Consider the following 27,966-nt stretch of genomic DNA (forward strand, 5'->3'; position numbering starts at 1 on the left):
TGTGAAAACAGTTTGTGGAGAACTGGAAAAACAAAGCAGTACAGTACTAAAGAGTCAACATCCAGTCATTTTAGTTAAAGAGGGAGGTGAGAAGGTCAAATAGCCGAAGACTTCCCAGACCTAGAGGGGGCTATGAAGGTATGGGAAGTCAGAGGGCTTCAGTCACTCACAAGGAGGAAGACATCCAGTACACTCTCCAGTGTTAAAGCAAGTTTACATAAAGCCGTCTGGTTCTGCTTGGAGCAGTCTATTGCTACAGAATATTCACAGCTCAAGAGATGGTGGTGTGAGGTGTTCACGGTATCCATGGAAACTGGTAGCCAAGAATACCACACCCAGAAAAGCTGTCTTTTAAAAATGAAAAAGCAAGCCAGGTGCTAGTGGCACACACCTTTTATCCCAGCACTCAGGAGGCAGAGGCAGGTGGATCTCTGTGAGCTCGAGGCCAGCCTGGTCTACAGAGCGAGTTCCAGAACATCTAGGACAACACAGAACCCTGTCTTGAAAAGGGAGAAGGGGAAGCAATACACACATAACCCAGAAGGCATAAAACTCACGTATATTACAATTCTGTAATACAAACATGATGCATACGCTATGTGTCATTACTAATGGCCTAACGTGAGTGAAAACAATAACTATGTTAGGAGAAAGGCGATAGAGAAAGGTTATAAAATGAGTTCAGCAGATATGGCACTTGCTGCCCAACAAACATTTGATCCTGAGGACAAGTGGTAGAAGGGAGTCAACTCACCTCTACACGTGGACCGCGGCATGCGAGCATCCACATACACAGTCCCACACTCAAATAAATGTAATTTGTTTTGTTTTGTTTTTCAGGACCCAGCTAGGACCCTGGACAGTGGATTTGTCTCTACTGCATGTACTGGCTTTTTGGGATCCTGTTATATTTGGAGGCACACCTTCCTAGGCCTGGATGGAGTGGGGAGGGCCTTGGACTTCCCACAGGGCAGGGTATCCTGCCCTCTCTTAGGACTGGAGGGGGAGGGAGGGAGTGGGAGAGAAGTGGGAGGAAGGGAGGAAGTAGAAATTTTAAATAGTATTATTTATAAAGTAATAAAATGAAAATTAAGAGTGTGACAAATTATTTTGACATTAAAATGTAGCCATTTCAGGTGAAGGCATCTGCCATCTTACCTGGTTCTCTCTCACTGCTTTCTTCTGACAAAGCTACCCTACAGTAAAAACAGAGACTTTAGTTAAAATACGTTTAAGGGTCATAGCTCCCAGTTTCATGTAGTTAAAATTTTAATTCACGAGGTACCTAAAACTTGTCTGGTAGATCAAGTCTGTAACAGAGTATGCCCTATTTCTATAGATCTTATGGATCTGCACAGACTGTAAAAAAAAAGCTTTATTCTTACCTTTTTCCTTTTTTGGGGGGGGGAGGTTCAAGACAGGGTTTCTCTGTAGCCCTGGATGTCCTGGAACTCACTCTGCAGACCAGGCTGGCCTCAAACTCAGAGATCCACCTGCCTCTGCTAGAATTAGAGACATGTACCACCACTGTCTGGCTCCTTGTTCTGGTTTCCTACCCCTTATTTCAGGAAACACTAACTCAGAGTCTTTATCAGGATTGTAGGCACTGGACCAAAACAAGGCTGAAAATTCCTAATTTGGAAATCTGAACTCCAGAATGTCCACAGCCTTTTGAACACCAAGATGATAGGAGAATTGGAAAACTTGGCTATCATGAGACTTGTATTATGAGCACACTATTTAAAGAGAGTAACATTGCCTCGGATTGCAAACAACTCATACCAGTTCCTTTCCTCTCTACCTTACCTCTCTTTTTAGTAAGGACTTCTAAAAGAGCAGGGAACATGTGTAGAATTATGCGGAAATTTCTGGAGTCTTTGCTCTCACTGAAGAAACCACTACATACCAGCAAGCTGTCTTTACTGTGTTTTAGAGTATTGCCTATGGACTTTGAACCTTATTATTTGAATTAAAATTATCCTAATTAAAAATATATAAGAAAGCATAAATTTTATGTTTAGACTTGGATCCCATCCCTAAGATATTTCAGTATGTTTATGCAAATATACCATAATTCTTTTTTAAAGTCTGAGAAATGGAACACTTGTATAAACACCTTGGGTAAGCGCCCTTGCTCTGTGTATCCCAGAGCTTCTGGCTGCAGAGCGTGGTGTTTCATTTTAAAGCACTAGTGGCTGGGGTGGCCTTTACTTAACCTGTAGGAACCAAAATAGAGGAGACAAACACCCCACTTTGTGGCATTCTACTTTAAATAATAAAGTGATATTTGCCAAAGAAGATAAGACAGGCTAGCTGATGATATCCCTAGTCAATGGTCACTTCGGTAGGTATCTAACATGCTGAGTTAGAACACCCTGTAACAGGAGTGGAGCATAGAAACTGAGGAGAGATTGAGCTGTTCTTCCTGGGCATGGCTTTGCAGCTGTCGGTATTGAAGGCTTTTAATATGTCTTCAGAGACACTTTGTATTTTTTAAAGTTGCTACTGTATTAGTCTAAGAACAAAAACAAAAAATCCTTTCAAAGTAAATAGAAATTTAGGATTTGGAATGAAGTTTCCAATGATAGTATACATATATGATATGTTTAAACAACTTGGATGAAAATGTTTGGGACTTTGCTTGATAACTCAACAGAATAGCTTTATACTATTGAAGATGCATAAGATTTTCAATAGAGCTTCCCTGTGAGAATGAAAAAACTCCATTCAACTATTTAGTCCTGACTTTTGTTGTTTTGTTTTTATTTTTTGAGACAGGATCTCACTGTGTCGCTCTGACATGAAACTCACTCTGTAGACCAGGCTGGTCTCCAACTCACAGAGATCCGCCTGCCTCTGCCTCCTGAGTGCTGGGATTAAAGGTGTGCACCACTACCTGGCCTCACTTGTGATTTTAAATGTCAACATGGAATCAAGGTAAGCTTAATTGATGTTTTATACATTCAGACATTTAGTTTGGATTTCCCACAGAGAAATAACATGGTTGGGAATCACCATCCACTCAACAGTACCTGTCACTACCAGCAGAGTTTGGTGCTGTCTTGGGCAGCAGAAGAACATGGCCAAGCACAGGGAAGCGGGCAGAGCAAGGCCCTTAGCTCCTAGTCTCAGTCCTTGGAGACGGGTTTCTAACCCGTGCTCCTGCTGTCCCTTCCAGGCTCCCCTGTGGAGCACAGCCCTCCTCGTGACAGCGTCTGGAGTCGTCCCCACAGCTTTTGCTGACTTACTTATTGAGGTTTGCAGTAAGACAGCTGCCTTCCGCTTCTTCCTTGTTGTCTGCAGTGACATTGCCTGCTGTGTCTTGTAGTCGCTAAGGATATAAAATGTAATATTAAGTAGATTGAAAAAAATCTATTCCTTTTTTCAAAAGGAGAGTAAAAACCTTAGGCAACCGTATGAAATAGAAACAGTTCTGAATAGAGAGCGAGCCGTGAGAATGTGGTTGGTGTAATTTGCACTGAGCCCCTAGCACACCGTTCTTCATCCCGGCTGCCTGTGGAAAGGTTAGCAACCTGTGGTGGGTTCAAGGAAAACATACTGCACTGTTGGCCTGCACTGCAGTCCTCAGCACATAGCTAAACATGTTCCTCTTCCATTCTGAGGAGAAATCAACCACATAATTTTGCCTAAATAACATTAACTGAAGCATTTATTATAGAAAAATTTAAAAAGCAACTTTAGCAGGGCAGGGGTGGCACACGCCTTTAATCCAAGCACTTGGGAGGCAGAAGCAGGCAGGTCTCTGTGAGTTTGAGATCAGCCTGGTCGAGCTATTTCCAGGACAGACTCCAAAACTACAGAGAAACCCTGTCTTGAAAAATCAAAGAAAAAAAAAAGCAACAAACAACCTTTAATCAAGGGCAGCTTTGGGGCTGAAAGGTGTTATCTTGTAAAATGACTTTTAAAAAATGAGTGGGCTACGGTGGTTTGTGCCTTTAATCCCAGTCTGAGTCCTCTGAGTTCAAGGCCACAGTAAGACCCTTTCTCAAAAAAGAAAAAAAATGTAAAAGGATGTAGTGGCATTTCATTTGTATTTTAATAAATAAAGCGTGCCTGAAGATCAGACAGTAAAACAACCCACTGGTCAGCCTTACAGACCAGGCAGTGGTGACACACACCTTTAATCCCAGTAGCCACACTAGTTTGCCACAGAAGCCAGGTGGTAGTGGTGCACACCCTTAATCCCAGCACTAGATAGAGAGGAATATAAAACAGGAGGAGACAGGTCTCAGACTTGGTCTCATTCTGAGATTCCTGGAGGCAGGATCGCCATTCTGGACTGAGGTAGAGGGAAGAGCCAAGGGCTGGCTGCTTTGCTTTTCTGACCTTCAGGCTGAACCCCAGTATCTGTCTCTGGTTTTTTTTTATTAATCATGCTATAAAAGGAGACTGAAGAAATGACTCGGCAGTTCAAAACACATGCTGTCCTTCCAGAGGACCCACGTTCAATTCCCAGCACCCACATCAGGCAGCTCGCAACCACCTCTAACTCTAGTTCCAGAGGGATCAGACACCTCTAACGTTTGCAGGCACCTGTGTATGTGTGCGCGCATACACATTCATGTGCGCGTGCATACACACACATGTGCACGTGCATACACACATGTGCACGTGCATACACATTCATGCATGCACACACAGACATTCATCCAGCTGAAGCAGAATGGCAAGTTAAAAGGCACTTAAAGCTGGCCCATCAGAACTGAAGGAGTGACCATCACAGTACGACCTTGTTGAATAGCACATGTGACTGGGCACTGTGAAATTTGGAGAAACTAATCACGCGTGAGCACACTTCACATATCCTCTTTTGTCTGTCTGTGAAGCTGCAGTCACACCCATGTCGGGGCCACGCTGTGTGATCTGAGCGCCAGGAATCTCAAATGTGACATCAGGGTAAAGGCAAGAAGGAAATGTGCCTTAAACGTCTAAAACTGACAGGCAGGTAATCTGGCCTGCCTTTCTACCACTTGTTACTTAAATTGTTTTCCTTTCTGATAATTGTTTTTCTTTTTGATAGCCCCTGTGTATTTTCAGGGTTTTGTTTGTTTGTTTGTTTGGTTGGTTTTTTGAGACAGGGTTCTCTGTATAATCCTGACTGTCCTGGAACTCGCTCTGTAGACCAGGCTGGCCTCGAACTCACAGATCCACCTGCCTCTGCCTTCCAAGTGCTCAGATTAAAGGCATGCTTCACCACCACCCAGCATATTTTAAATTTTTTTTCGTAAATTTCACATTCTATACATCTATTTAAAGAAGACTTATTCTTAATTGTGTGTGCAGATGCCACAGAGCCTGGAGGAATATGAGGTCAAGCCCCAAAGCTGCTGGAGTTACAGGAAGCTGTGAGCCACCCGACATGGATGCTGGGAACCAAACTTGCATCCTCTACAAGAGCTGAACTCTTTTCTTCTCTTCCTTCCTTCCTTCCTTCCTTCCTTTCTTTTTCTTTTCTTTCCCTCCCTCCCTCCTCTTTCTTTTCTTTCCTTCCTTCCTTCTCTCCCTTCCCTCCCTCCCTTCCATAGATACATTACTGAGTCACGGCCTCCAGCTCCCGTCTCCCGTGTTTCTACTCTTCTTCCCTCTTCTCCTGTCACCAGTACCTCAGCGTGAAAGGTCCCTGTGTATTTTAGTGCAACTGGTGACTTCAGAACCTAGAGGATACAGATCCTAGAGTGGGAAAAAATGTTTCCCAAGGTTTCATGAGTTTGGAACTTAGCTAAAGGCAGTTTCAGTGTTATCACCTAATAACGTGAGATACAGCTGAAGAAGTGAACCCAGGAGACATACCTTGAGAGCTATGAAGTCATACGGATGAAAGTCAGCACAGGCCTCCTGGATTTGGGACATCATTTGAGCTGTTTTCTCCCAGAACCCAAGCAATGTCCTCTGTGGAAAAAGGAAAGAGAACACTACAGTCCTGCCCCTTCTGAGATCTGTTTGAGGCTGTAGTGTTCAACAGCAGACAGGAACTGATCCAACTGTCCAAGTATGGGGAACAAAGGAACTATGGCTCACAGTTCTTCACTAAAGTGAGCACCCGAGTCTGCATGGACATGTGCCAGAGAAGGACTATAGCTCATAATAAGAGGAAGAAAAGAATGGGTCTAAGATGGAAGAGAAAGAAAACCAATGTACTCCAAAGCAGAAACAAAGGCATAAGAACATGAATCTCCATATGTTTAATCTTTATGTTAGCATATATAAGCATTTATCTGTGTGTGTGCCTACAGAGAGAGGTCAGAGAACACCTTGAGGGAATTGGTTCTCTCCTTCTACCATGTTGAGTCCCAGGGATCAAATTCAGGTCATCAGGCTTGCTAGCAAGCATATTCACGTGTTGAGCCATCTTGGCCCATAAGAATCTTTTTTTGAATGTTTTGTGTTGTGAGACAGGGTCTTACTATGTAACCTTGATGGGCCTGGAACTAGCTCTATAGACCAGGCTGGTCTAGAACTCAGAGATCCTCCTGCCTCTGCCTCCTGAGGGCTAGTATTAAAGGTGTGTGCCACCACTGCCCTATAAGAATCTTTACATTATGGGCTGGAGAGATGGCTCAGAGGTTAAGAGCATTGCCTGCTCTTCCAGAGGTCCTGAGTTCAATTCCCAGCAACCACATGGTGGCTCACAACCATCTGTAATGGGGTCTGGAGCCCTCTTCTGGCCTGCAGGCATACACACAGACAGAATATTGTATACATAATTAATAAATAAATAAATATTTTTAAAAAAGAATCTTTACATTACAGAAAATATTTCTTACTGAATTTGGCCTTTCATTAAGGGCTCAAGAAAGACTTGACCCCTCAAAATGTGTTACTTAGCTAACTCAGGTAATTTGTAATCTTTCTTGTTGCTTCAAGATTCCTGTCCCAAGACAAAGGCTGAACAGCGAGAACAGAGAAGCACCAAGCTATTCGCTGTTGAACTACAGATCGTCATTGCTTGCATTTCATCTCATTTTCTCTTGAGTCTTGAGTACTTAAGCTGAGTTAAGCATATTGTTTAAGACAGCAATCAATAACCACCTCCTTCCCCTATTCCTTCCTTATTCAAATACAGTTTCTACTTGCTGTTTTGAAATACACAGTAACCTCTGCAACTATTACTTGTAAATAGCCAGCATTCATCGTAGATTATTCACGTGACTTGAGGGCAACATAAGTGCACGTTTGGGAAATTTGTTTAACCATGCAAAGATGTGTTGCATTTGTTTATGTAAATGTGTTGTATTTGTTTATGATGCAGAAAATTTGCTTAACCATGCAAAGATGTGTTGCTTAACCATGCAAAGATGTGTTGCATTTGTTTATGTTGAGAATATTTGTTTAACTGTATAAAGATGTGTTGCATTTGTTTATGTTGAGAATATTTGTTTACCTGTATAAAGATGGGTTGCATTTGTTTATGTTGAGAATATTTGTTTAACTATGTAAAGATGTGTCGCATTTGTTTAACTGTATAAGGATGTGTTGCATTTGTTTAACAACCTTGCCTGTCCAAGGCACCTGATTGGTCTAATGAAAAGCAGAATGACCAATAGCAAGGGAGGAGATATAGGCGGGACTTCTGGGCAAGGAGAGTAAGGAGGAGTTGTTTAGGCTCAGGGAAGAAAAGAAAAAGATGGCAGGGGCCAGACAGACATGGAAGAAGCAGGAAAAGCAGGACACACAGAATGAAAGAAAGGTAAAAGCCCCAAGGCAAAACATAGATGAATAGAAAGAGGTTAAAGTAAGTTAAAAGAGCAGGTGGAGCAAGCCTAAACTAAACCTGAGCCTTCATAATTAATAAGTCTCTGTCTTTATTTGGGAGCTGGTTGGCGGCCTAAGGAAAATTTCGCTACAGGTGAGACTTGAGAATTTAGTCACGTCGGACAGCAGATCAAAGGAGTACATGATCCCGACTGTGCTAACTTAGGTTTTTAAGCCCAAATAATCATTTACTTAATTGTCATTGATTTCATTTAATTTATCTATCTATCTGTTTATTTAGGTTTGTTGAGACAGGGTTTCTCTGTGTAACAGCTCTAGCTGCCCTAGAATTTGTGGACCAGGTTAGCTGCAAACTCACAGATCCACCTGCTTCTGCCTCCTGTTATTAAAGGCATGAGACATCGCAAGTGTACCTTGCTTTATTTTCTTGATTACTTGATACAAAAGTTTTCAAACTTTTTTGACTATGGTGTTCTTTTTGCTTTTTTGTTTAGTTTGGTGACAGAGTCAGTCCTCCTGCCTGTGCTGTGGAATGCTGAGATTACCTGTATGCCCCTACAGCTGGCCGCCCCTACAGCTGGCTGTGCCTACAGTATCACTGCCTCAGACAAAAGTATATGTAACCAGAGTTTATGAGCCTTAAATTTTACCTCTTCACTATTTCCTCTTTATTTTTTTTTTAATTTTAATTTTATTTGCTTTTTTGAGACAGGGTTTCTCTGTTGTGGCCCCAGCTGTCCTGGAACTCTTTATAGACCAGGCTGGTCACCAACTCAGAGACTGGTCTGCCTCTACCTCCCGAGTGCTGGGATTAAAGACTTAACACCACCACTGCCTGGCTTACCGTGCCCCCTTTCAGCCTCAGAAAGTCTCTAAGTCTTTCGCTCTGCTAGGACCCAAAAGAGGACAGTGCGAGACTAGAATATAAACAGTCTCTAAGCCTCTCTCTCTCAGAGCCTTATGGTTGGTTCTCTGTCTCATTTACAACTCTCACAGGAACCTGATCAATGATATGAATTTTCTTGCACCCATTAGACAACTTGTAAAAAGGAATCTCACGACTTATCTCCTCTGCGAGAATGTGCTGACCGTGGAGTGGGCGGGTACCTGGTAAGTAGTGAGAGAATGAGACAGCATATTGCAGCGACTGGCTCCAAGCAGATCCACTTTCTGGCAGACATCCATCTTTAACTTGTCAAAAGAACCTTTGCTCTTTCTCACTTGGATCTGTACCTGCAATCACAAAAAAGTCCATTGTTTCCAATACCAAAGATGGAAATCTAATGGGCCTGAAACTAATTTCTCCAGACACATGGGATTATAACAATTCCTTTCTCTGTCGTTATCATTCGGTGATTAAGTGAGAGAGACTTTAGCTACTTTTTGACAAAAAAAGGCGATTCTTTCTTATATTTATCTTTTACATATTTGCTCATTTGTGTAGCAGGGGGCATGTGTGTGTGGAGGTCAGAGAACAGCATGTGGGAGTTGCTTGTCTCCTTTTACCATGTGAGCTCTGAGCATGGAATTCAAGTTCTCAGACTTGGAGGTGGGCGCTCTAAGCATTGGATAGCTAACTGTAGTGAGAAAATCTGAGATGAAAAATGAAAATCATTTGGTTAAGAAGAAAACAAGTGCCCCAGATAAAAATAGATGTTTGAAATGTTTAGGATATGCACTGTATATAGTAAGAGTAGAAGCAAAACCTGGAAGGGCTAAGGAGGTGGCTCAGTGGGCAAAGGCACTCACCACCAAGCCTGATGACCCACACGGTGGAAGGAGAGAACCGACTCCCAGCTGTCCTCTGTCAATTACATGTATGCTGTGGCATATGCTCACACACACAAAATAGATGAATGTAATAAAATTTTAGAGACAAGCATATTCTAGTGATATATGTGCATTTTACAAACAATAAATAAAATGTAATAAATTCAGAAGAACAAGCAGAAGACATGGTCAAATGTTGGGAGGCATTAGTATTTCCAAATCATTGAGGTATTTATAGATTTAAATTATTTCTTAAATGTCATTGGACAATATAAACACTGACCTTGAAATGTTTATCCATTCATTGACTTAACTAAAATTTACAAGCTGTCCAGTATATGAAGCACCATTCTGGGAACTGAGCTTTGGTGACAAACAAAACAAGTGTCCACCTCACCACTGTCAGGCAGGGAGGGGCAGAGAAAAGGAAAATCGCTGCAGGAGGGACTCTCAGCCTGGAAACACCCTGAAGACGTGAACAGAATTTGAACGACCACTGAATGACCAGGAAGGCCCTTTGGGAGCTGGGGTAAAGTTTGCACAGGAAGGCGGTGATGGTTGCACCAAGACGCTTGGGGCAAGTGGCCCAGGACAAGGGGCAAGGCTCAGAGGAGCAGGGCCTTGGTGAGAGGAGTCGAGTGTCGGAAAGCTGCGTGGCATGAAGGGTCAGACAGGAATCTGTACCTTTGCTTTATGTACACGTAACTGTGAAGATATGGAATTCAGTGCTCCAGTGCCTTCTCAGTGCTGTGCAGACACTCAGGAACTAAATGCTGTCGTCAAGGGTTACACGGGAGTAGGACTAGAGGCTGCTCTTTTTCTGCAGGACTGCTGACAGGAGTCAGTGAGCTGTGCTTGCTAGAGTTATGACACCCTTTACAGCTAGAGCCATTTCGGAAGTGGGAGCCTCAGCTGAGAACACACTATCACCACCACCCTATCACGCATGCTGTTGTGCACACCTGTAATCTCAGCTCTCAGGAAACTAGGCAGGAGTATGCATTCCTGCCCAACCTGGGTTAGGCAATGAGATCCTTTAAAAAAAAAAAAGGCTAATATTTTATTATCACCGTTAAATTATTCTGCATTACTTCTCTATGTTAGTGTCAAGAAAAGGAGGGCTGGAGAGATCTCTAATGGGATCCAGTGCCCTCTTCCGGTGTGCAGACATACATGCAAACAGCACCCACATACATAAAAGACATGAACAGACCTAAAAGGAAGGAAAGGGATACATTTTCTTACTTTTCTAAACTTTTCCATTTGTTTTAAGGTGTCTGGGTCGAGCTCCTGGGATGCATCCTTCATCCACAGCAGGGCTCCTCTATATTCCGTGCGAGCCCGCTCCATATGATTAATGGTCATCAAAGTGTCAGAAACGGCCCTCTGGCTGAACGTTGCTACTTCTTGCTTAAGACGAGACAGGGGAGTGCACAAGGCCAATCTAATAGTAGAGAGGTAAAGATCAGAGGATTGCACATCCATAAAATTCTAGACACATCGCAACATGTATTTACCACCATGAAGAGTCACAAACATGCCTAGAAGATTTAGAAAGCAGATGAGTTACCAGGAAAGATGCTCCTACAGGTCCACCCTTTCAACTTTAGGAAACAGAGCTTGGTAGCTTTGCGGATGTTGATCCAGATAACCCAGCAGGCACGTCTACCATCTAAAAAGAGTTCTGAGACCACAAAGGACTCCTTACAGAGTGCTCAGTTGGCAGTGCAGGGAGAAGCAGGGCTTTAAAGGTTATATTAAAACGCTAGGAGAACTAAGAAGGATTCAGTTCTTAGGACAACTGAGTGAGGACGGAAACACGGGTGTTTAAGGAGCACAAATCAAACCCAGCTACTCTAAGGCTGCTTTCAATACACGGGCACTAGGTGCCCGGGGCCCACTGGCTCAATTCTGCACTAACACGGCACTGCAGAATAAAGCCACTTGGGCCAGACATCACACCGCAGAACCCGATGAGGTCAGTGTTCTCATTTTTTCTGTATTACAAGGATTTGAGCTGTATTGAGTGAGTGAGAGAGAGACAGAGAGAGAGAGAGAGGGAGGGAGGGAGGGAGAGAGAGAATGAGATAGTCTTTAATACATATCTTTATGCTAAACACTGAAATAAGAGGTAGAAAGCATGTAGTTAAGAAAGAAAAAAACCAGGCTGGGTTTGGTGGGACAGGCCTTTAATCCCAGCACAGGGAGAGGCAGAGGCAGATGAGTATTTGAGTTCAAGGCTACCTGGGATACATAGTGACCTTTTCTAAAAATAAATAAATAAATAAATAAATAAATATTTAAAAAGTTTTAATTTAATCATAGATAGCATATGCCAACAAAAGTAAGTGGCTTGAGGAAGGTGTAGTGCAAGGGTCCTGTGTCCACTAGGCTGCATGAGGCCTGGGGGTGACTGTCAGCATCACAGAAAACAGGGAAACAGAAAAAACAGGAACACATTTTAAATATCAACCATTCTGTGACTCTATTATAGTAAACCATTTGAGAAATAGAAATGTAGCTCTAAATGCTGCTTTTAGGGATCAGGCAACGAAGAACATTAATTTTTAAGTAATTCTTTTGAGTGCAAATGAATAATTAAAGGCTAGGCATAAAATATATCTCCCCAAACACATTTCTCATGAATGCCTTATTACAAGCTCTCTGCTAACTGTGGGAACTGAGCACACACGTCAGAAGCACCATCCGACTACAGAGTGAAGGACGAGGAGAAGCCATGCGAACCTTTGCTTGGCTGAAGAGCACAGTACCGTGCCAGCGGCGGCCATCATTTTACCAGCTTGAGTGGCATCCCGTTCTGCTTGGAACTTTAAAAAGAGCCCGAGTTCATTCTCTTCCTCTGATATAACTAGAGAAAAAAATTACAGTTTAGTTCATTGCTCATTTCATCATTTTCTTAAAACATACACTAGCAGGAGACACGACTCTACAGGTAAAGGTGCCACCAATGCTGACGGGCTTGAGTTCAAATCCTTGGGACCCACATGAACTGACCCTGCACACACGTGCTATGTCAGACAGACAGACACACACCTGACATGCTGAGAGAACTGACCTCGCACACACGTGCTATGTCAGACAGACAGACACCTGACATGCTGAGAGAACTGACCTCGCACACACGTGCTATGTCAGACAGACAGACAGACACCTGACATGCTGAGAGAACTGACCTCGCACACACGTGCTATGTCAGACAGACAGACACACACACACACACACCTGACATGCTGAGAGAACTGACCCTGCACACATGTGCTATGGCAGACACAGACATGCGTGCGCACACACACCTGACATGCTCAATCTCTTAAGTACTGGGATTACACATAAGCATCATGCCTGGCTTGCATGTTGTTTTTATTTAGTCACTAGAAATACATTTCTGTTTGTTTGTTTTTGAGACAGAATCTCCCCTACAGAACCCAGGCTATCCTGGAACTCACAGAGATCCACCTGCCTCTGCCTCCCAAGTGCTGGAATTAAAGGTGTGCACCACTATACCCATCCTGGAACTCATTTTTATTACATTTGCTCCTCACTACAGAAAGGATCCAGATGTAGAACTCTCAGCTCCCTCGCCAGCACCATGTCTGCCTACTTGTCACCATACTTTCTGCCATGATGGTAGTGGACTTAACTTTTGAACTGTAAGCCAGTCCCCCCTCCACTTAAACATTTTTTCTTTATAAGAGTTGTCATGGTGTCTCTTCACAGTGGTAAAACCCTAAAACAGCATCCAATGTAGGCAGTACTGCATTAGTCTCAATAAATAATAAATTAATAATAATAATAATACCCACTTTAAAAGTAAAAACAATCCTAGCACTTAGGAGGTAGAGGCAGGTAGATTTCTGAGTTTGAGGCCAGCCTGGTCTATAGAGTGAGTTCCAGGACAACTGGGACTACACAGAGAAAGAATAAAGAAAAAGTAAAAACAAAACAAAAACCCAAAGGGCAGCAGCAGAGCCCAGCTCTCTCCATTTGTCTCTTCCCTCAGAGCAAGGCGATACAATGAAGGGGTAGCCAACCACTCAACTAGTGTTACTATCTTTAACAAAACCATACAGCGTATTATAAACAAGTAACATGATACAGAGCTGGCGATCTGGGGAATCTAGCCCTGGTAAAGCACTGGTAACTTATCATAGTCAAATTCCCTTTGGTTATCTTCTAAATATAGACTTAGAAGTGCTTCCCATTGTTCTGAAACACCTCTGTCCAATCTACACACCCAGCCCTCAGGATAGCAGAGTGAGTGTTCTTGCTTCTAACTCAGAATCAGTTTTGGGGTCTCTCAACTTTTACTATGACTCAAAGGCATGAGTCTACTGCTTTTCTTACAGTGTGGATTTCAGCACAGATTACAAAGAGTAGAAATGCTTATATGTCTAAAACTTTTATTTCTTTTTATAAACTTAAAATTCTTGTAAGCTTCAGGGAGTCATGAGACTTGGATATACCTCTCACAAACCAAATGGACTCCAGATAAGTACTCCTGTCAATCTACAGCCTAAGCTTTCCCCCTACTTTCTACCCCACAGGGTGAGATTCCCCCTTCCCCTTGACTTGGAATTCCTCTCTCCCTCCAGTTACCAGGACCACAGGCATAGAAGTGTCCAGAGTACACCCAATACACAACTTTTATCCTAAGCTCCCTAACTTTGCTTTCTGTCCCTAGTCTCTCTCTATCCAGTAGATTTCCAGTCAACTGAAGATTGCAAACTGCTTCAATATTGCTTGCAGTGTGTCAGCCCTGGGTGTTGCAGAACCTGCATCCCAGACTGCTTCAAAGCAGCCTGCCATTTCACTAGTCCCAGGTGGTCCCGCAGAACCTGGGCAGCAAGCCAAAAAGCAAAAAACAAAACAATCCAAAAACAAAACAAAGCAACAATAAAAAAAAAAAAAACCCAACAGATGTTTTCAAGCCTGCACGTCCCTCTCTCTCTTTGTCCTTTGACCAACATTCCTGTCTTCCTGGGCCCCAACAATGACACTCCATTTCAGCTCAGCAGTAGTTACAGAATGAGTAGTTACAGTTCGAGATTGTTGCTGACCCCTATCATCAACAAAAGGCTGGAATGGGAGGTCTCAAAGAAACCCAGGACAAATGGCTAAGTGAGGTGCAATTCACACATCAAAGCAGACACTGGACCTCTCCCAGCTCCGAGGTTCCTCCCAGCCCTTCTCACAAGCCCCCGTCCTGACTCCCTTACCCCTGGTGTCCTGGTTATATATCCTCCTGGTTCTTCTCTGGGCTGTGCTCCTGGACTTCTGTTCATCGCTTGCCCTCTCTCTTCTACCCCCACCCCCATGACCTGGTTCAGTCTGCTGCCCCATTCAGCCTGGACTCTTCCAGATGTCTCTGGCTGTGCTCGCCCTCATATTTGCAATAAAAACCTTCTCAGTCGTACCTAGGAGTGGTCATGTCCTCATTTTCATTCAGGAAAAATGTTAATTTAACGTTCTAATTGCTTGAGAGGAATGAATTTTCTATAGCTCCTAACTTTAGAAAGTGATGATTAGGGAAAATCATCACTTGTGTGAGGATTTAAAGCTCTCTGGGAACACAGAACACTTCGTTTTCAGGTATAGAGAGCATCAATCATTGCCGAGTCTTACCTTTATGGATGCTGAAAGGGGCAGGTGGAAGCCCAACCTGTGCTGCTTTTGTGCTGGGACCAGCCTGCCAGCGTCAACAGACACCCCCTGTGACAGGCTCATCCCAGGCCATAAACATGCATAACACTGTTTCAGGGACACAGCAGACGCTGAGCTCACACAGCTCAACACTCAGTCTCCATCACAAAATGTTCCCAGTATTGCCCTGACCTGCTGTATTTGTCTGATAGTACGACCAGCAGGAGTCCCGTGAGTATGAGAGTCTTCAAGACACCACATGTTTAAAGAGAAGGCACACACGAAGCCTGCTTATGATCTTTTCCTTACTCTGACATGCCATGAAGATGCTGAAAGATCCAGTGATTTCATGGCAGAGTTGAAGGCACACAAACTTGCCAATGTTTCTAGATATCTCTGTTTCAATGATGGTGCAGTGGTCACGGCACCTTCTACAGCTCGGTGTTTCTGACCCTTAGCAATCTGGCCCTAAGTTTCCTTTGTTCTTCCCCCTTCTTCCGTGCACACAGGCTGTTTTCTTTCTTTACTCTCGTTCCCTGGCCTCCAAATCTCTTCTTTCCTCATATATCCGCCCCCATATACAACTTAACCATTACCACATTCCCTTTGTCAAATACTATATCCCACAGTTACTCACTCCTAGCTACAGTTTGGTGTTATGTCTTGAAACTGACTCAACTGCATGCTGTTTGTATCATTTTTTAATTTTGCCACAAAAAGTTCAACTATTTTCTTGGGAAAAGCACACATATAGAATGTATGACATATTCACACAGAAAAACAACTTCCCGGGCTGGAGAGATGGCTCAGCAGTTAAGAGCACTGCCTGCTATTCCAGAGATCCTGAGTTCAATTCCCAGCAACCACATGGTGGCTCACAACCATCTGTAGTAAGATCTGGTGCCTTCTTCTGGCCTGCAGAACACTATATACATAATGAATAAATAAATCTTTAAAAAAAACTTCCCTAATTATGCCATATTGAGTTTTTCTTCACTATGAGTTATGATTATAAATGGTAAGCTTGACTTACACAGCTTTGGAAAATGATGTTTTTTAAGGCAGTGTGTTATTGTGACCCAGACTGACCTGGCTGGCCCACACTCTCCTCTCACTCAGAGTGATCCTTCTACTCAAGCCTCCTGAGTGCTGGGGTGGCAGGGGAGAGTCACCACACAGACAGGAAAGCATTTATTAATGAGCAAATATTTACCGAATACTGACTACATGCTAGAATTGTTTTTAAGGTTTGGGGACACACAAGTAAACAAAACCAGTTCCTGCATTATCAGATCCAGCACAGTGGCTCAGTGGGAAATGGCGCTAGCAACCAAGCCTGAGCTTGATCCAGAGTCCACATGATGGAAACAAAGAATTGGCTCTCGCAAAGTGTCCTCTGACCTCTGCCCTGACATGTGTATAACCTGACCTCAAGCACGAAGTAATTAGTAAATAATAGGAAGGTTAAAAGACCACATTCTAGGTGTAAAAAGAAGCAATAGATAGAATATCCAGAACGCTGAATATTGTAAGAGCACAGGGGAGTTATAAAGGAGAGAGAGTTTGAATTTAGGTATGGGGATCAAGGGAAGTCCTCCTCAAAATGATGGCTTTTGACGAAACATCCAAGGAAAGTTAGGGAGCATATGATGCAGATAAGCCTGTCATGAAAGAGAGCGACACAATTCAGTGCAAGGGTTTCAGGACATGAGATCAGAGAGGTAGCCACATCTAGTAAGCCACTATAATTGAAGTAGAGAAAAAAATTCAATGGCAAAGTTCCAACCCGAAGTGGTCGGGGACAGAGAAGAGCCCGCCAAAGGCAGGATGCTGAATGAAGTTGGAGAGCAAGACCAGAGCGGGGTGGGCCTGTGGGAGCGGAAGATGAGGAGGTGATCAGCCGTGGGGATGAGAACTGGCTTTTCCTTCCTGTGACCTGACAAGAGATGCTGGAGGAGAGGAAGTAGAGCAGAAGGAAAAAAGCCAGGTGTGGTGGGATCTGCCTGGAAACCTAGCGTTCAGGAAGGCAGAGGCAGGAGGATTCCAGGCCAGCTTGGGCTACAGAGCATACAAACAACATTATCAAATGTTCCTGTGAGAGAAAAAAAAGAATGAGGTACTGATTGTAAAATCTGCAGGGGCCAAAAGAGGTTTTGAATGATGGAGCAAACCTTAAAGTTCACCGAGAGAGTACAACCAGAGTAGAAAGTGAGTCTGTGTTAAGGGATTTAATGAAGTAAAAAGGAAAAGATGGACACTGGAGATTTTGAGGACAGGTCACTGTAAGTATTTATATTTTTTAAATTTTAAATAAAACCTTACTAAATAGCTTGATAAACAACTACTTTACCATTAAGTGCTCATTTTCAAAAATGCATACCAATTATTATTTTAAATGGGAATTATCAGATAGCTATGATGTCATACCATTGAGTCTTAGCTGATATTTCTCAACTATCTTCAGAAGTTCATTGCATGTCTCCTGGATGGAGTGAAAAACCTTGAAAAATAAATTTTATTAGGACAATTTAAAGAACAATAAACAAATACAGCTTTTAGCACTTCAAAACTAGAACATTTGCATAAAAGTTTCTATTGGGTATACTTCATAAATTATGTCAATTACTTGGCTGTGATGTACCTCTCAAACATATATTATGTCCATTTTATAAATACTACGTCTATTTTTATTGACTGGGATGTACTTCAGGCTTAGTTTTATCACTGATATAGAAAGCACATTTAAATTTTCCCTGTGAATACTGGATAAAAAGAGATAAATGTGTGGAATTTATCTATAGAATTTGTTCTCCCTTCTGCTCTCAATTATCCAAACACAAGAGAGTTATATACAATATAAATAATTTCAACAACACAGGAAAAAGAGAGTACTTTAGAAACAGCTGCTGCTCAATATGGCTTTTTCTAATATCAGTCAAAGCAAAACAGCCCAACAAGTTTACTATAAAAAATAATGTAGGGCTGGAGAGATGGCTCAGAGGTTAAGAGCACTGGCTGCTCTTCCAGAGGTCCTGAGTTCAATTCCCAGCAACCACATGGTGGCTCACAACCATCTGTAAGGGGGTTTGGTGCCCCCTTCTGGCCTGCAGGTATACACACAGACAGAATATTGTATACATAATAAATAAATAAATATTAAAAAAATAATGTATTGGGCTGGGCAGTGGTGGCAGATGCTTTTAATCCCAGCACTGCAGAAGCAGAGGCAGCCTGGTCTACCGAGTGAGTTCCAGGGCAGCCAGGGCTACACAGAGAAACCCTGTCTTAAAAAAAAAAAAAACACAAAGCGACGGTAACAAAAAGAATGTATTGGGCTAGAGAGATGGCTCAGAGGTTAAGAGCACTGGCTGCTCTTCCAGAGGTCCTGAGTTCAATTCCCAGGAACCACATGGTGGCTCACAACCATCTATGAGATCTGATGCCCTCTTCTGGTGGGCAGGCATACATGCAGACAGAACATTGTATACATAATAAATAAATAAATTAAAAAAAAAAACAAAAAGAATGTATTGGACAGGCATAGTGGTGCAGTCTGTGAAGGCAGTAAGGGGGAGAAGCCAGGACACGAGTTCAGAGCCCTACACTGTGGTCATGCATAGTCACCATATGTGAAGCAGCACATGCAAGTTTATAGTAATTATAAAAGTTTTATCTTGGGCTGGAGAGATGGCTCAGAGGCTAAGAGCACTGGCTGCTCTTCCTGAGGTCCTGAGTTCAATTCCCAGCAACCACATGGTGGTTCACAACCATCTGTACTGAGATCTGGCGCCCTCCTCTGGCGTGTGGGAATACATCAAGGCAGAATGTTGTATACATAATAAATAAATAAAAATCTTTTAAAAAAATTAACTATCAGATATATGGATTGAAGGTTTCATGGTATCCACTTTACAAAAAGATTCATTTATCTTTATTTTTATGTGTTATGTGTTTTGCCTAAAGGTGTGTCTCTAACCACATGCATGACTGGTGCTACCGCAGGCCAGAAGAGGGTGTCTGATCCCCTGAGACTGGGTGCTGGGAATCAAACCTGGGTCCTCTGCAAAGCAGCCAGTGCTCTTAACTGCTGAGTTCTCTCCGTTAACGTGTACAACTCTTATGTTTTTATGTATCAGTTAAAATGAGTTAAGAATAAAAAGAATAGCATGACATCAAATACAAACTGCTTTTGGAAAAGGCTGGGGATGTGGCTTAGTGGTTGAGCACTTGCCTCCCATGCATGGGTTCAACCCAGAACTGCCAAAAGGGAAAAAGAAAGTTATTTAAAAATAAATAATTAAAATTATAAAAGCTTGCTTTTGGGTTATTTTTTGTTTGGAATTTCCCCTTTGCTACTGTAGTTAATCAGAAACAGAAAATTAAGAAAATATCTGGTGAACTCTGACTTCAAAGTTAAGCCCACAAGATGAAGCCGTACACCTGGCTTCATACAGCTCTTCATACATAAACGTTCCTACGTGGATTTCAGAGTGATCTCCTCTTACCCAGTCTTAAGCTGAGGGAATTCCGTGAACTGTCCGAAGGACCCTGACGTTTCTAGAAACATTTCTAGAAACGTTTCTGAAGGTGGAAGCACCACCTTCAGGTTATTACGTTCTCAACATCACCAGGGCTTCACTGCTCATGTGTGGTTAAACCCGGGGAGCATTTATAATAGTCACTGGAGGAATAATAATAACTTTCCAGGTAACTTTAGATGTGCTTGAGGGGCTGGAGAGATGGCTCAGAGGTTAAGAGCATTGCCTGCTCTTCCAAAGGTCCTGAGTTCGATTCCCAGCAACCACATGGTGGCTCACAACCATCTCTAATGGGGTCTGGTGCCCTATTCTGGTGTACAGGCATACACACAGACAGAATATTGCATAATAAATAAATAAATAAATAAATAAATAAATAAAGAGGAAAAAAATAGATGTGCTTGAATTAGATTTAGCATCTGGTCACGGCTATTTAAAACTAAATTTTCAGGGGCTAGAGAGATGGCTCAGCAGTTGAAAACAAATAAAAAACTGGCTGCTCTTCCAGAGGACCCGGTTCACCTCCCAGCACCATCTGTAACTTCAGTTCCACAGGACCTGACGCCCTCTTCTGCTTCCTCAGGCATGTGGCGCAAAGACACACATGGAGACAAAACACTCACCATACATGTAAACTAAATAAAAAACAAATCAATTTTCAATGCGTGAAAGATTACAAAATGATATAAACAGACTGCACACCAAGATGAGGTGATTACGGCAGGAGGTTCCCACAGTCCTACAAGATTCCTACTACTGTGCGTTATTTTCATGACGAATTTTACGTTTTACTTATGTGTTTTGAAGATGGGGGGCTCTTATGCAGCCCAGGATGGCCTTGAACTCACTAGATAGCCGAGGATGACCTTAAGTTCCTCATCCTCCTGCCTCCAACTCCCAAGTGCTAGGATTATATATGAGCCATCAAGCCTAGCATTTTTTCAGTTTTTAAGAAAAATAGTACAAATATGGGAGAAAGAACATGGCTGACTGACAATATGTGTAATGGTCAACATTACAATAAAATGTTACAGAGTACCCAACCATATAACAGAAATAGTTCGTTCTGTGGGATATGTGTGTAAACACTTCTGAGTGTTGCCACAGCAGTCTGATCATGTCTCCACACATGAATCACAAGGATTACTCTGCAACACAAATAAACAGCAAATGCTTCTTTTGCTTTCCGGCTTTTTCAAGACAGGACTTCTCCACTGTGGGTGGAGCCATTCCTGGGCTGGTAATCCTGAATTCTGTCAGAAAGCTGGCTGAGCAAGCCATGGGGAACAAGCCAGTAGGTAGCATGCCTCACGGCTTCTGCATCAGCTCTGCCTGAGGACCCCACCCTGTTTGGGTTTCTGTTCTGACTTCCTTCAGTGACGGACTACAGATGTGAAGAGAATATGGAAGTATAAGTCAAACAAATCTCTCCTCCTCAACCTGCTTCTGGTCATGGTGTTTCATCATAGGGCAGCAACCCTAACACGCTCCTTAAACTCCTTGGTGTGCATGTTTGCAACAATCCCCCTGGGAGTCCCAAATAACCATTTACACACAGTGCACAGTCTTCACATTTACCTCAAGCTTAGCATCCAGTTCTGCGTCGGAGGCAACCACATGCTCGTCTTCCTTCTTTCCTGTGGCTTTGATAAAGACCTGTTTAGTCTTCCAGTACTTCTTCTGCATTCTGTTCATCACGGACTGCTTATCCTCTGCTCTGAGCTGCTCACAGGAATCCATGGAGTAACTAAAACACACTAAAATTAAGCTTCTTTTAAAAACTTACCAATAGACTAAGAAATTACATTTAAAAACTTACAAAACTGACACCTAGCTAGCTTGTCAGTATTTAACTGACAACCCAAAACTGATATCAAATATAAACATGATAATGCTTGCTTTATATGATCTAGGTTTTTTCTGATTACAACTATAGAAAGAGAGAGATAAAAAGATTAATATTACTTGTACTTTTGTTATGAATCAAAAGTATTAAAATTGTTATTAGTCTATAGTTATGGCTGGAAAGAATTCTATCAATATCTAATAGCAAACATTTCTTAGTTTATTACTCCCTCTAATTTTTAATTTTTGCAGCATACTGAAGAATGAAATTTGTGGGGGCTGGGGAGATGGCTCAGTGGTTAAGAGCACCGCCTGCTCTTCCAGAGGTCCTGAGTTCAATTCCCAGCAACCACATGGTGGCTCACAGCCATCTGTAATGATACCTGGTGCCCCCTTCTGGCTTGCGGGCACACATGGAAGGAATGCTGTATACACAATAAATAAATATTAAAAAAGAATGAAATTTGTATACATATATACATTTTATAAATCTGTTTGCAAAATATGTTAGATGAATATAATTTAATAAATATTTTTAGATATGTAAAGATTCAGATATATGTACATCTTTAAATATTAAATAAATACTGTAATATCCGTAAGACAACAGAAATTAGAACCTTAGGTAAGGAGGAGACATGTTATTAAAGAAAGGGACAGACACTGTAAGCCATCATCATAAATTGATGGGTAAGTGATTGCTTTAACAGAGATGACAGTTACATATAAGGAAATGAAATGTGAAAAGCATTTTGTAAAGATGTTTAAAAGAGAGACAATAATAATTGCTTGATACTAAAGCCCAAAGTATTCCTGTGAGCTGGGGGAACAGAGCAGAGATGTCCGTGACTCAGTCGCTTCTCCTTGTCAGCAAAGAAACAGACTTGTTTCCTTTTCGTTTGGAAACACTAATTAAGTTAAAAGTAGGCTAATTTCCAAACTCCCAGGGCTAACAAGAGCAAGAAAACCTACCAAGACACAAAAGCTGGGGAGAAAAGAGGAACGCAGCCTGACAAACAGCAGACACCAATACACAAGAGTAGGATTGCATTATTTAAAATCATATACAAACTTCTTTTTAAGCACTAAAAATCAAAGTCATAAAAAAGGCTAGAACGCAGGGTTAGAGTATTTGCCTGACATGTTTGAGGCCCTGATTTTAATCCCCACTAATCCAAAATCAAACCCAATTAAAAATAAAGTCCTGAAAAACTAAAAACTACAACCCAACCCCACCATCCATTTAAGTGATGTGACATTCTCCTAAAAAAAAAAAATGACACAAAAGGAAAAAAAGAATATGTCAAAAGCAGATCTCACCAATATATACCAAGAGTTAACATGTGGTATATATCAATTAATCATAGAAAATATTGAAACAAGTCAGAGATTCCATTTACAAAGTTCAAGTAGTCTAATAAAAAATTAACTACATGGGGGCTAAAAAAAAATGGCTCAGGAAGAGCACTGGCTACTCTTCCAAAGGGCCTAGGTTTAATTCCCAGCCCCCACAGGACAGTTCTCAACCATATACAACTCCAGTCCCAGAGGAGTCAATTTCCTCTTCTGGTCTCTGTGGGCACAAGGCATGCACATGACATACATGTACACGGACATGCATGCTGTCAAAACACCCATACAAATTTTAAAAAATGAGTAGAGGGGATAGAGGAATTTGCCGGTGGTTAAGAGCATTGGCTGCTCTTCACAGGGTTCAGATTCAATTCCCAGCATCCACATGGTGGCTCATGATTACCTGTGTGTACCTCCAGTCCCAGGGGAATCTGATGCCCTCTTCTGTCCTCCGTGGGCACTAGGCATGTATGTGATGTATATAAAAATATGCAGACCACATGGTGCACATAATACATGCAGGCAAGCCGGGCGGCGGTGGCACACGCCTTTAATCCCAGCACTCGGGAGGCAGAGGCAGGAGGATCTCTGAGTTCGAGGCCAGCCTGGTCTACAAGAGCTAGTTCCAGGACAGGCTCTAGAAACTACAGGGAAACCCTGTCTCGAAAAACCAAAAAAAAAAAAAAAAAATACATGCAGGCAAAACATCTACACATAAAATAAATAAATTTTTAAAAAATGGGTTAGATAGCCAGTGTGGTACACATCTATAATCCCAGTACTTGGGAGACTTGGGCAGAAGGATAAAAGTTCAAGGCACCTAGGATACATAGTGAGACTCTGCCTAAATAGATAAATCTGGCTGAAATCGCTTATGCACAAAATGAATACAACAGAAGTGGAATCGAAATGATCAGATTTAAGGAGAGACAAGTAGGTAGTGGGAAGAGAAAAGCTATAAGAAAAAGACAAGATAGAGTGGGACGGAAAACACCCAGAGAAATACAATACCCCTCAAACTTGTGGATGGCAGACATGATGTATAAATGCAATGAGTTGGATAAACCTAAGCAGGATAACACAAATAAGATCTTACGTGGGTATGTCATGGACAAACTGTTTAAATCCAAAGATGGAAAAGCAGCTTGAAAGCACATAAAATGTTTAATTATTCTTCTTATTCTTTTATTTTTATTATTATTTTGAGACAGAGATTTTCACTGTAGCTCAGGCTGATCACTAATTGACCAAGTTGGCCTTTAACTCATGGTGATGCTCCTGCCTCAGCATCCTGAATGATGAGATAACAGACAGAAGCCACTGAGCCTGGATAAGAAAATCTATCTTGAGGGCTGGAGAGATGGCTCAGTGGTTAAGAGCATTGCCTGCTCTTCCAGAGGTCCTGAGTTCAATTCCAGTAACCACACGGTGGCTCACAGCCATCTGTAATGAGATCTGGCGCCCTCTTCTGGCCTGCAGGTGTACATGCAGGCAGAACACTGTATACACAATAAATAAATGTTTTCAAGAAAAAAGAAAATCTTGAAAAACAATGAAACAAAAATACAGACGAGAGCTAAGTTTCCAATAAAATAGCAAATTTAAGTAAAATAGTAAGCTAAACTTAAGATATTTGAAGAAAAAAACCACGTTGATGCATAATTCTATATTTATGAAACCGTCCATTAAAAATAAGCTATTGTGGGAGTGTATACTGAAATCAAAGGACAAAAGAGGTCGAGGAAGGAATACCATAAGTTCCAGGCTATCCTGGGCTACACAGTGAGACATTACCTTAAAATAAGAAAAAAGCAAAGATACAAACAAAAATGAAGACATTTCAGATACAAAACTCAGAATTAACAGTTAAGGCATTTCAGAAATGCCACCATCGGGCTAGATTACAGCTTCAGTGGCAGTGTTTCCTACCACTCGTGTTGCTGTGAGTTCAGTCCCCGACACTGCTAACAACAGGAATAACGTGTTTGGTTGCCGTCACTTCTGGATGGTGATCACAAGGCTTTAACTTTGTCATCAGAAAAGTATGGCCACGGCGCGATATCTCAGGATAGAGTTCAATTCCAGAACTCACACCTGCCTCCTGCAAGTTGTTCCCCCATCAAGGTACATGCATGCACACATGCAATAAATTTAAAAATGTAAAATACCAACAGTTCAGCCAGGCAAAGTGGCTCACACTTTTAATACCAGCACTTGGGAGGCAGAGGCAGATGTAGGGAGATCTTTTTAACTTTGAGGTCAGCCTGGTCTACAAAGAGTTCCAGAACAGCCAGGGCTATTACACAGAGAAACAAACCCTGCCTTAAAAAACAAAACAAAACAACAACAACAACAAAAGAAAAAAACCAAGCAAAGAAACCAAAACCAAAGCCAAAACCAAAATGCCAACAGTTCATCGTTAATTGATGGAAAAAGAAAATGTGGCATATTTACGTAATAAATATTACTCAGCCATAAGAGAGTTACTGTAATTGGTGGCAATGTGTCTGAACATGCTAAGTGGAGTAAGTGGGGACCCAGAGCACAAAAACAGCAACACAGAACCTTTCAGCCTGCTTCTGCCACCATATTGCCTTGTCTTCCTCCCCGCTCTGCATTTGAAGGATCCTTGTGATCACATCTAAGCTACCCAGACAACCTGTTTCTCCCTCATGATCCTTACCAACCTGTGAAATCACTTTTGCCACAGAAGGTAATAGCTCTCTGGAGTCCAAGACCCTGGTGACGAGATGTTATCCTGAGTTTTTACCCGGAGCTCTCTACATCCCTGGAAGTCTTAAAATGGCTTCGTTCTGATTTCGTACAAGAGAACTGGACAGGGGTCTTTCCTATTGTTTGTAATACTGGTTTATTGATGCCAGTTTTCATGTGAGTCTGGTTATTGTTCTGGAAGGACAGTCTATGTTTTCTAGAGGCTTTCAGGGTTAACCCTTTAGTTCACAATGATGGCTACAGAAATCCTCTGAGGCAAATTCAAATTACACTTCATTATGTTCATGGGATTTCTTGGCCACAGCTGGGAGGGGGTGCAGAGATGGTGTCACCTGAACAATGGAGTGCTGCCAACACTCGGACTTTCTCACTCCGTGAATTCTGGGGCCTGTGCTCCTGAGGGGGGAGGAAGCCAGTGTACCCATCCAACACTTACAGCAGGGCAGGTCTGCTGTGAGGGAGCCTCAAAAGCACCTGTTCATTTCTCTTCTGGTGACTCTTACACTGTTTGTTGTGCCTAGTGTGAGTGTGTGTGTGAGTGTGTGTGTGGGGTACACATGGAGGTCAGAAGACAGCTTACAGGGGTTGGTTCTCTTCTCCTGTGTTTCCCAGGATGCAGTTTAGGTTCTTAGGCTTGGAGTCACACCCTTCCCTGCTGAGTCATCTTGTTGGCCCCAGACGACTCTTAATTTCTTTAGAGACCAGCCATTTTCCCCTTGCCTAAGGGGGATGCTCAGCCCTTTTTTTTGACACGCTATTGGGTCAGAGCCAATCACAGGGCAGCAGAACAGACAGCTGAAAAAATGGGAACATATTTATGGTGGCTACAGTTCTTTACAGTTTTTCTGGGCTTCCCCTGTGAGAACCTGATTGAAGAATTTATAAATGGCCCTCATTCCTCAGTGCGGTAGAACTAATTCAGCAAGACTTAAAGTTGGGGAATCAGTTCTCAGACCTTTAACCACCTTTATAAAGGTGGAAGCCTTGGGAGCTCTTCTGTAGACACTTTGTTTGCAGAGCTTCTCTAAGGTCTGCATGGAATACAGAACTCGGGAGACCACTGACACCAGACCTGTTCTCAGCACCTCCCTTGATGAAGAGCTGATTTTTAAAAAATACGTCTGTCCTTTGACTTTAACTGCAGGATTAAAAAGGCAAGCAGGGTGGGGACAAAACACCCACAACAGCTCGTGGAACATTAGAAAAAAAAATCTTGCCTAGACACACAAGGCACGGTTACGTAGAAAAGAATCAGGCACACATCAGACTGAAGTAAACCCATCATCCTTCAGCCTTGCTGGCCTCAAGAACCAACAGAAACTTCAGAAGCACTAAGCAGCCAATTACAGCAGACACTCTGAACATCAGCACCCAGGTGAACTGGGAGGGCCTACGGTTCTCTGCTTACACCACTTTCAAGCAAAGATCAGGCTAGAACAGAACAGCCCCATCCAACAATAACTAATTACAAAACAAATAACAAGGAAAAGCACTATGTGCAAGAAAAAGGAGAAACTGCCATAACAGAAAAAAAAACAGGAAAAAAAGACCCAGTTGACATTAATTTCGTAAAACAGAGGTTTGAAAAACTTTGTGGAGATAAAAAACAAGATACCCCCATACATCTGATGATAAGAACCGAAAGCAACAAGAGATAAGAAAAAGCAGCTGCTGGCTATAGAAATGGCTCAGCAGTTAGTGGCATTGACTATTCCTCTAGAGGTCCTGAGTTCAATTCCCAGTAACCACATGGTGGCTTGCAACCATTTCTAACGGGATATGATACCTTCTTCTGGCACGCAGGTGTACATACAGACAGAGCCCTCATACAGAAAATATATAAATAAATCTTTAAAAAATGAGAAAAAGCATCAGGGCATGCTGGTAAACACCCTTGATACCAGAACCTGGGAGGCAGAGGCAGATGGATCTCTGGTCTACAGAGCAGAGTTCCAGGACAAACAGGCTACACAGAAACCGTCTCTAAGAACAAAGAAAAGTTAAAGAGAAAGATGTACTGAATTTGAGGGCTGGAGAGATGGCTCAGAGGTTAAGAGCACTGACTGCTCTTCCAGAGGTCCTGAGTTCAGTTCCCAGCAACCACATGGTGGCTCACAGCCATCTATCATGAGATCTGGTACCCTCTTCTGGCATGCAGGCATACATGGGAGGAATGTTGTATACATACTAAATAAATAAACCTTAAAAAAAGATGTACTGAATTTTGAACTACATTACCAACAACTACAGGCAGAAGGGCTGTCTGGAGAAGCAGTTTGGGGAGGTTTAAATATGAAAAGTCCAAGGTAAATGTGGCTTGAAAACAGCATAG

The 27,966-nt window shown here is 42.3% G+C and overlaps 1 protein-coding gene across 2 annotated transcripts in view; it reads right to left on the reverse strand.

The window, feature by feature from the left end:
• Nucleotides 1-21,443, reverse strand: part of Ica1l (islet cell autoantigen 1 like) — a 30,990-nt gene extending 9,547 nt beyond the window's left edge. For both annotated transcript variants that reach the window (XM_038315451.1, XM_038315452.1), the window contains exons 1-8: nucleotides 21,282-21,443; nucleotides 17,593-17,665; nucleotides 12,250-12,373; nucleotides 10,750-10,948; nucleotides 8,842-8,967; nucleotides 5,812-5,910; nucleotides 3,249-3,331; nucleotides 1,159-1,196 (exon numbers count right to left, since the gene is read on the reverse strand). In XM_038315451.1, coding sequence (XP_038171379.1) covers nucleotides 1,159-1,196; nucleotides 3,249-3,331; nucleotides 5,812-5,910; nucleotides 8,842-8,967; nucleotides 10,750-10,948; nucleotides 12,250-12,373; nucleotides 17,593-17,665; nucleotides 21,282-21,443 — 904 coding nt within the window. The remainder of the gene's footprint in view (nucleotides 1-1,158; nucleotides 1,197-3,248; nucleotides 3,332-5,811; nucleotides 5,911-8,841; nucleotides 8,968-10,749; nucleotides 10,949-12,249; nucleotides 12,374-17,592; nucleotides 17,666-21,281) is intronic.
• Between the last annotated feature and the right edge of the window lie 6,523 nt (nucleotides 21,444-27,966).

The sequence above is a fragment of the Arvicola amphibius genome, chromosome 18 (assembly GCF_903992535.2).
Source record: "Arvicola amphibius chromosome 18, mArvAmp1.2, whole genome shotgun sequence".
Lineage (NCBI taxonomy): Eukaryota > Metazoa > Chordata > Mammalia > Rodentia > Cricetidae > Arvicola > Arvicola amphibius.